Raw genomic sequence first — 9222 nt, 5'->3', positions numbered from 1 at the left:
CACATGGGGAACCCCCCAACCCCCCCGCCCCCCCGCTCCCCACGCAGCAGCAGCCCCTCGGCGCAGCCCAAAGCCGTTTATTCGCCGGGGGCGGCGGGCACGTGGGGGGGGGGGCCGCGAGGTATATAAATATAGAGGCGGTCCGTGTGTCCTATGTATATATGTACAGGCGGGGGGGGCGGCCGGGGGGGCCTCACGGGTGCCAGGAGGCTCCGCGGCGGGCGCGGGGCTGCGCGGCGTGCAGCGCGGCCACGCTGCGGCGGCTGGAGGCCACCACGTCGGCCACGAAGCCGGTGCAGTCGCTGCAGACGTCGCGGAGCAGGGCGCCCTGGGCGTACATGTGCGGGAACTCGTCCTCGACGCGGCGCCCGCCGGCGCCGGGCAGCGAGCTGCGGGCACAGGCCGCGCCGTCAGCCCCGCGCCGCGGCACGGACGGCGGCACGGACCGCGGCACGGCTCCCGCGGGGCCGGCACTCACTGGAAGGCGTCTCTCCGCCGCGGCGGCGGGGCTTTGGCGCCCGGCGGCCCCGGGAGGCTCTCGAAGCCCAGCGCGTAGACGGGGATGTGAGCCAGCTTCTTGGAAGGCATCTTCATCTGCCGGGAGGCGGGCGGGCGTCAGCGCAGGGGCACAGCCCTCCCGGGAGGACACCCCCGGCCGCGGCAGCCCCCGTGCCCCCGTCCTTACCTTGAGGCTGCAGGAGGAGCAGACGGACCTGGGGGCACGGAGAGGGACCGGTCAGCAGAGCCGCCCGTGGGGACCCCGCCGGCCCCCTCCCAGCCCTGCCGTGCAGTGCGGCGCAGCGTGGCTTGGCATGGCATCGTGTGACACAGCGCGATGCGGCATGGCATCACACAGCATGTGTGCCAGCATGGCATGGTGCGGCACAGCATGGCACGGCACAGTGCAGCACGGCATGGCACAGCATGGCACGATGCAGGACGGCATGGCGCAGCACGGCATGGCACAGCATGGCACAGTGCAGCACGGCACGGCACAGCATGGCACGATGCAGGACGGCATGGTGCAGCACGGCATGGTGCAGCACGGCATGGCACGGCACAGTGCAGCACGGCATGGCACAGCATGGCACGATGCAGGACGGCATGGTGCAGCACGGCATGGTGCAGCACAGCATGGCACGGCACAGTGCAGCACGGCATGGCACAGCATGGCACGATGCAGGACGGCATGGTGCAGCACGGCATGGTGCAGCACAGCATGGCACGGCACAGTGCAGCACGGCATGGCACAGCATGGCACGATGCAGGACGGCACGGTGCAGCACGGCATGGTGCAGCACGGCATGGCACGGCACAGTGCAGCACGGCATGGCACAGCATGGCATGGCACAGCACAGCACGGCGCGGCATGGCACAGCACGGTGTGGCACAGTACGGCACGGCACAGCACGGCACGGCACGGCGCGGCGCAGCGGGTGCTCACCGCTTGCAGAAGAGGCAGGCCGCGGGCCAGGAGAACAGGGGGAACTTGGCCCTGCAGCAGCAGCAGACCTGCGGGGAGAGGGGCCGGGTGAGGGCGGGCAGGGCCCCGCGGCGCCCCAGGCTTCGCCCCCCAGCTCCGCTCCCACCTTCCCTTTCTTCAGGCTGTTGTACAGCTCCTTGCTCTGCAGGAACTTCTCCATCTCGGCCTTCACCAGCACCCGGCGCACGTTGATCATCTCCTCCACGGTGAGGGCCAGGCTCTCCGCGGGGTGGCTGAACTCCTGCGCAAGGAGGGGGGCCGTGAGAGAGCATTCCCGGGACACGCGAGGGCAGAGCATCCCTGGGACACACGAGGACATAGCGTCCCTGGGACACGCGAGGGCAGAGCATCCCTGGGACACACGAGGGCAGAGCATCCCCGGACATGTGTGAGCAGAGCATCCCCAGACACACGAGGGCAGAGCATCCCTGGGACACGCAAGGGCAGAGCATCCCTGGGACACACGAGGACATAGCGTCCCTGGGACACGCAAGGGCAGAGCATCCCTGGGACACGCAAGGGCAGAGCATCCCCGGACACGCAAGGGCAGAGCATCCCTGGGACACGCAAGAGCAGAGCATCCCCGGACACGCGAGGGCAGAGCATCCCTGGGACCTTCCCAGCGCGGTGGCCGCATCCTGCCGCCGCCTGGCACTCACCAGCCACCGGTGCTTGGAGCCAGCGCCGGGGGCAGCGCCGGAGCCGTCCTCTGGCCTCTCCTCCAGGCAGCCGAGGGCCCCGCGGGGCGCCGGCAGCGGCGCGGTGCCGGGTGGCACCGGGTGGTAGCTGGCTGGCACCGAGCCTGCAGGGGAAGGACGCCGCGGAGCGTGACCCCCCCCCGCCCCCGGCGCGGGCTTGCTGGTGGCTCGGCAGGCCCACCATGGGGACAGGGGGGCTGCGGTGAGGCCGGGAGCGCGGGGCACGCAGCGGGGGACGGCCCCGGCGGGGAGGCGCACGGCAAAGGACGGGGCAGATGGCGGCATGTCTCGGCATGGGGCTCAAGGCACCGCGTCCTAGCTTGGGGCATCATGTCCCAGGTCCCCACTTGGGGCTTCATGTCCCAGGTCCCAACTAGAGGCACCATGTCCCACATCCCAGCTGAGGGCATCATGTCCCAGGTCCCAACTAGAGACATCATGTCCCAGGTCCCACCTCACAGCATCATGTCCCATGTCCCAGGTCCCAGCTGGGATCATCATGTCCCACCTCACAGCATCATGTCCCAGGTCCCAGCTAGAGGTGTCATGTCCCAGGTCCCACCTCACAGCATCGTGTCCCAGGTCCCAGCTGGGGACATTGGGTCCCAGCTCGAGCACCACGTCACAGCTCAGGGTTTGGGGCTCTGTGTCCCAGCGGGGCTCAGCCCCGGCTCGTGCTGGGTCGGGGGCTGCTCCCCGTGTCACGAGCGGGCTGGGGCCCCTGGGGGTCCTGCCCTTGCCCCCCGGCCCGGCACGCGGGGTACCTGAGCGGGGCCGGGGCTCGGGCTCCAGCGGCCCCGGTGCCTCAGGCGCATCCTGGCCGCCGCTCAGCTCGCTCTGGAACTGGGCCAGATCCTGCTCGGAGAAGGACCGATCCCGCTTCAACGGGAGCGCCGAGCCGGGCTCTGCGCCCGGAGAGTCCTCCTCCTGCAAGACCGGGGCAGGGCGTCACGCCGGGGACCCGCTGCCGTCCCCGTCCTCCTCCCTGCCCTCCCCGGGGACCGGAGCCGCTCTCGCCTCGGAGATGTTCATCTCCTCCATCTCGGCCAGCGTGGGCGCCTTGAGCAGGACGCGGGGCCGGGGCCGCGGCGGCGCGGCGCTCGCCTCCGGCACGGAGAGGTTGATGCAGGAGCTGGAGGTGGCGTTGCCGGCGCAGGCGTGCGGGATGCAGGGCAGCGAGCTGTAGCCTGCGGGCGCGAGGCCGGAGCTCAGCACCGGTGCGGCCACGGAGCCGCCGCGGGGGCCGCGGGGCCGGTACCTTTCTGGCTCCGGTACTGCGTCTCCACGGGCCGGAGCTTCCTCTCCTGCTTGATCTCCTCCAGGATCTTCTCGTGAAGCGTCCTCTGCTTCTGCGGCAAGGGCCGCAGCCGCCGCTCCGACGCCTGCGCGGCACCGAGCCCGGCCTCAGGCAGCGGCTGCGCCCGCCGCAGAGCCTCGGTGCCCGGGCGGTTCCCGCGGTGGCTTCCCGTGCCGTTCCCGTGCCGGCGCTCCCGAGCCGGGACACCCCGGCCGGACCCCGGAGCCGCCGGGCAGCGCGGGAACACGGCGCACGGGCAGCCGGACCCCTCACCTGCTTCAGCGGGGGCCGCGACCGAATGAAGTCCAGGATGAGCTCGTGGGCGTCCTTCTTCACCCGGGGCGGGATGTCTCCGTCCACCTGGGAGCGGGCAGACGGAGGGGCCCTCAGCGCCCGGGGGGGCCGGGCTGGGCGCGGGGGCCTCGCGCCGCGCTCACCATCACTTTGCGGAGCTTGTAGTTGCGCGCGCGGATGTCCTGCATGAGCATCTCGAAGGGGGTGAGCTGGTACTCGGTGGGCAGCGGGTTGAACTGCTTCTCCTGCACCTTCTTCAGCTTCACGCCGTGCCGCAGCTCCCGCATGAGCTGCACCCAGAGCCGGGCCTGGCCGGGGCGGGGGCTCGGCGTCAGCCCCGCGCGGCCCCCCCCGAGCCCCGGCGCGCCGCCCGGCCCGCGCCGCCGTACCCAGTCCGCGTTGCGCAGGTTGCCCAGCTCCGCCGACGGCCGCTCCTCCGCCTCCTCGTCCTCCTTCAGCTTCTGCAGCATCTGCGCGGCACCGAGACGCTGACGCCGGCCGCGGTCCCCGCACCCGGGGCGGCCGCCGCGGCCCCCCGACGTGGCCCCGGGGGGGGCCGGGACGCCCCGCGCTCACCTCCTTGGCGTCGCGGATCTTGGCCAGGAAGGCTTTGAGCTCCACGGTCTCGGCGAAGAGGGCCCGGCACACGGCCTGGTAGTGGGCCTGGGCCCCCGCGGGGTCGGCGAGGCGGGCGGCGCAGCACCGCATGGCCTGCCCGAAGGTGCGCACGGCCCGCGGCGGCCCCTCGCCCCCCTCCTCCTCCTCCTCCTGCCCCCCGTAGCCCTCGTCGGCCGTGCCGCAGCCGCTGTCCTCCGAGTCGCTGTTGGTCATCAGGTCGATGAGCTGCTCCAGCTGCGGGCTCAGCTCCCGCTCCTCGTTCTCGTCCAGCCCCCAGTCCAGCGCCCGGTAGATGGCAAAGCCCAGCGACTGCACCATCTGCAAGGGGACGGCACCGGCTGCACCGTGGCGAGGGCCTCCGCTACTGGTTGCACCGCAGCAAGCCGTCCCGGTACCAGCTGCACCGCGGCGAGCCCCCCCCCGGCCCCGATCCCACCCGCCGGCCCCGCGTACCTGTGCTTCGGTGCAGGGCGACAGGAGCAGCGGCAGCTCTGCGGGGAGAGGGAGGCACGGTGATGCCGGCGCCCGCTCAGGGTCGGGTTCGGGCACGAGCACCGGGCGCACCAGCAGCGCGGGCGCCGGCAGCCTGGGCACGGGCATCGCGGGCACCGGGACCGCGAGCACCAGGAGCGCGGGCACCGGCGGTGCAGGCACCAGGACCAGGGCACCGGGACCCCGGGCACCCGGACCAGGAGCCCCGGCAGCGCGGGCACCGGCAGGCGGGGTGCGGCAAGGGCTGGCGGATCACGCAGAGGACGCGGCCGGGGCGCCCAGCGTGCGCTGCAGCGGTGCGGTGCGCACAGCCGACGAGGCTCATCTCCACCGCAGAGGTGGCACAGCCGGAGCGCCGTGCAAACGCACGGGACAACCACCGTGCACACACACACGAGGAGCCCTGTGCACGCACACAACGCAGGCACGGTGCACACGCACGGGACAACCACCGTGCACACACACACGAGGAGCCCTGTGCACGCACACAACGCAGGCACGGTGCACACGCACGGGACAACCACCGTGCACACACACACGAGGAGCCCTGTGCACGCACACAACACAGGCACGGTGCACACGCACGGGACAACCACCGTGCACACACACACGAGGAGCCCTGTGCACGCACACAATGCAGGCACGGTGCACACGCACGGGACAACCACCATGCACACACACGAGGAGCCCTGTGCACGCACACAACGCAGGCACGGTGCACACGCACGGGACAACCACCGTGCACACACACGAGGAGCCCTGTGCACACACACAACGCAGGCACGGTGCACACGCACGGGACAACCACCATGCACACACACGAGGAGCCCTGTGCACGCACACGAGGCAGCCGCCGTGCACACACACAGGACAAGTGCGGTGCCTGCGCATGACACAAGCGGGAGCTGAGCCCCAGCCCCCAGCTCGCCGCTCACCCCGGTGTGACACACCAGCATCACTTAACCCCCGCGGCCCTGGCGGGCGCCTCTGGAGGGGGCAGCAGCTGTGCGGCCCCCGAGCTCCCCAGCACACGCCGCAGCATCCCGCAGGGCCGGGCCACGCAGAGGGGCTGTGCTGGTGCCGGCAGCAGCCTGGCCGAGGAAGCCTGGCTGAGTGGAAGAGGAGGGAAGGAGCTGCCGCTCCCGGGAGCGTGCCGGGCCAAGCTCGGAGCAGGGGGGCGGCACAGCGGGCCCGGAGCAAGGAGCCCCCCGAGGAGGGACACAGCCTCGCTGGCGGCTCAAGGCCTCCCGTGGGAAACCAGATGGCCAGGGACAAGGAGCAGGAGCTCACACTGCCCCGGGGGAAGCGCTCCGGCTCCTCTTTCTCTGCTAACAGCTCCGCAGCCGCTTTCCTGCGCCCGCGGGAGAGCCCAGGCCATTAACTGCCCGTTTAGCTGATCAATAGGGCACCGAGCTGCCGGCGCTGCAAGGGGTGGATGATGCCGATGCCGTGCGAGGAGCAGATGATGCCCGGCCAGGATCCCCCGGCGGAGCCCCCTGCACTGCCGGAGGGGCCGGGGGAGCCAGGGCCGGGCCCCCCCCGAGCACTGCACCGGCCCAAGGCACCCCTGTCTGGAGAATCGCGGCACGTTTGGCGGCAGACGAGACAGCAGAGGCTGCAATAAGGAAACAGCAGAACGTTTCCAGGATGCAACTTGGGGATGAAACGCCGGCTGCATAGAAAAGTCCCTCGCTCTTGGGCCAGGGACACGCTGATGTGCCTAGCCCCGGAGCAGGGCCGGCAGGCTTGGGAAGCCGGGAGAAGGGCTCTCAGCCAGCTCCTCCGGAGCGACAGGGCAGCTGGCAGCTGGGGCACGGACAGGCCAGGGCTGGGGCTGCAACACACAACTGAGGTTTTGTCGGTGTTTGCACAGTGAGCACGTGCCGGCCGCTCCCTCCGAGGACCGTCCGTGGGGCAAGGAAGGAGCTCCCGGCGGCAGGAGGGCTGGAGCTGCTCCAGCAACGCTGCCGGAGCGCCCGGCCGTGTCCGGCCCGTGCCTGCGTGGGAGCTGCTGCAAGGTGCCCGGGGCCCCGCGAGCTCTGGGCTTGGACGGGGAACGGCCTGGGGTCATCTCGCAGTTGGAGAAGGCCTCCAGACCGCAGCCAGGAGAGAGGGGAAAAATCCCTCAGGCTGCGACTGAAAGGATTTGGGGGCAGGAGACTGCAAGGCCCCACGTGGCAGTGTGGTGGCCTGCGGCTCGGGGCACCAGTCCCGCAAGATCACAGCCCTCAGCATGTTCGGGTTCACCTGAGCTAAAAATCACGGCAGGCCCCGAGCGCGGCCCCGGAGAGGTTGCTCTGAGCACGTGCCTCGGGGCCGCGGGCCCAGCCTGGCCCCCGGGCACAGCCCAGTCCTTGGGGAGGGGCACGGAGCGCCCAGGCCGGGCCACCTCCACCTCCTCCGGGCACCGGCCACGCTGTGAAATGTCCCAGCGAGCATCTGCCACCGGCTCCCTGCTCACCCCATGCACTGGGGAGCATCTCCTGCCCGGATGCCCGGAGCAGGGACACACAGACACCGCAGCATCTCCTGCCTGGATACCCGGAGCAGGGACACACAGACACGGCAGCATCTCCTGCCTGGATGCCCGGAGCAGGGACACGCAGACACCATGGCATCTCCTGCCCGGATGCCTGGAGCAGGGACACGCAGACACCATGACATCTTCTGCTCGGAGCAGGGACACACAGACACCACAGCATCTCCTGCCCGGATGCCCGGAGCAGAGACACGCAGACACCACAGCATCTCCTGCCCAGAGTAGGGACACACAGACACCGCAGCATCTCCTGCCTGGCTGCCAACACCCGGGGAAGCCCTGCAGCAACCGATAATGCGAAACACCCAGAGCCATCTTTGAACCTCAGCGGAGCCAGCGAACGCCGCAGGGCCCAGCCGGCGCGCAGCGAGGTGCTTCGCCTCCCAAGCGGGGCGAGGCAGGGGTTAAGCCTCGTTTGTGCGAGCTCTGTCATTAGGCACGCGGGTACTAATCTCCGCTGCTGTGAGCCACCCATCATCGCTGCTGGCACGGCCGTAATTACAGACCATAAACACAGCCGGCCCTACCCAGCAGCCCCAACGCCTGCAGAGAGGGCACGGCCGGCCGCGGTGCGAAGGTCGGGGCTGGTGCCGCTCTGAAATGCTCCTTCCGGGGTGCCCGGGGGGGTGCGGGGGGGTCGGGGCTGGGGGCCTGCAAACGTGAGTGTGCATGTGTGCTGCATGCGTGTGCGTGTCCACGCGTGCGATGTGTGTGCCTGTGGGTCCATGCGTGTGCTCTGTGTGTCCCCATGCGTGCTGTGTGTGTCCCCATGCGTGTGCAGGTGTGTCCCCATGGGTGCTCTGTGTCCCTGTGTGTCTGTGCATGTCCACGTCTGCGTGTGTCACCCCCACGCGTGTGCTCTGCATTCCCACGTGTGGCCGGGACCCTTGTGTGTCCCCGTGTGTCCCCGTGTGTCCCTGCTGTGTCCTGCCCACCCTGAAGGACTTGGTGTCCTGCAGCCCCGTGGTGGTCCCCAGCCCTGGAGCCCTGCACCCCCTGCGCCCTGCACACCCCGTGTGCACCCCGCACACCCCCACACCCCGCAGCCCCTACACCCGCACCCGCGGCGCACCCCGCGCACCCCAGGCCCCAGCCCCATGGCATCGCCCGGGAACCCCCTCGCCAGAGCAGGAACCGACCTTGCCCTGCCGGTGCCGGTGCCGGTGCCGGGCCTGGGCCCCCCAGCGCCTCCCCCCCCCCCCGGTGCTGGTGCCGGTGCGAGTCCTGGCCGCCCGTGCAGGCCTCCCCGCCGGTGTCCCCGGCGCCGGGTCCGCTGCCCCCGCCGATGCCGATCCCCCCCCGATCTCCCCGGTGCCGGTGCCTGTTGCCCCGCTGCCGGTGCTCCCGGTGCTGCAGCTGCGGTGCTGCGGCCGGTCACCCCCGGTGCCGGTGCCGGTCACCCCGCCGGTGCCGGTGCCCCATACCAGTGCCGATCACCCTGCTGCCGGTCACCCGCCGGTGCCGGTCGCCCCATACCGGTGCCGGTCGCCCCGGTGTCCGTCACCCGCCGCTGCCGGCTCCCCGCTGCCGGTTCCCCCGCCCGCCCCGCCGGTGCCGGTGCTGACGCCGGCGCCGGGCTCTTACCGGGCGGCGCGGCGGGGAGGGCGACGGTGCCGTCGCCGCGGAGGCGGATGTCGGCGGTGCGGAGCGGCGCGGCGGTGGCGGCGGCGGCGGCGGCGGCGGCGCGGCAGCCCTGGAAGCAGAGCGCCCAGGCCTGCTCCTCGTTCAGCGGCTGCTCGTAGCACTTCAGCACCTCCTCCAGGGACAGCTCCCGCGGGCCCCCGCCGCCCGCCCGCGCCAT

The 9222-nt window shown here is 71.4% G+C and overlaps 1 protein-coding gene across 1 annotated transcript; it reads right to left on the bottom strand.

Moving 5' to 3' along the window:
- Nucleotides 1-43: 43 nt before the first annotated feature.
- Nucleotides 44-9222, bottom strand: SPIRE2 (spire type actin nucleation factor 2). Its single transcript, XM_064519845.1, has 15 exons — nt 9006-9222; nt 4844-4881; nt 4349-4708; nt 4162-4242; nt 3916-4080; nt 3752-3838; nt 3440-3563; nt 3199-3368; nt 2946-3108; nt 2143-2285; nt 1590-1724; nt 1445-1512; nt 686-713; nt 479-594; nt 44-389 (listed from the first exon to the last, which is right to left on the bottom strand). Exons 1-15 carry the CDS (start codon nt 9220-9222, stop codon nt 194-196), a joined length of 2091 nt encoding a protein of 696 aa, XP_064375915.1. The 3' UTR covers nt 44-193.

This window comes from Dromaius novaehollandiae, chromosome 13 (genome assembly GCF_036370855.1).
Source record: "Dromaius novaehollandiae isolate bDroNov1 chromosome 13, bDroNov1.hap1, whole genome shotgun sequence".
Taxonomy (NCBI): Eukaryota; Metazoa; Chordata; class Aves; order Casuariiformes; family Dromaiidae; genus Dromaius; species Dromaius novaehollandiae.
The sequence above is the reverse complement of the archived record's forward strand: the minus strand, read 5'-3'. Positions and strand labels throughout refer to the sequence as shown.

Excerpts from the sequence above, each read along its gene's own strand:
- SPIRE2 (XM_064519845.1), bottom strand. The coding sequence starts at position 9,222 with ATGGCGCGGGCGGGCGGCGGGGGCCCGCGGGAGCTGTCCCTGGAGGAG. Across the intron at positions 4,081-4,161 it reads ACCTGCGCAACGCGGACTGG|GCCCGGCTCTGGGTGCAGCT; the intron begins GTACGGCGGCGC and ends CGCCCCGGCCAG. Across the intron at positions 1,513-1,589 it reads ACAGCCTGAAGAAAGGGAAG|GTCTGCTGCTGCTGCAGGGC; the intron begins GTGGGAGCGGAG and ends CTCTCCCCGCAG.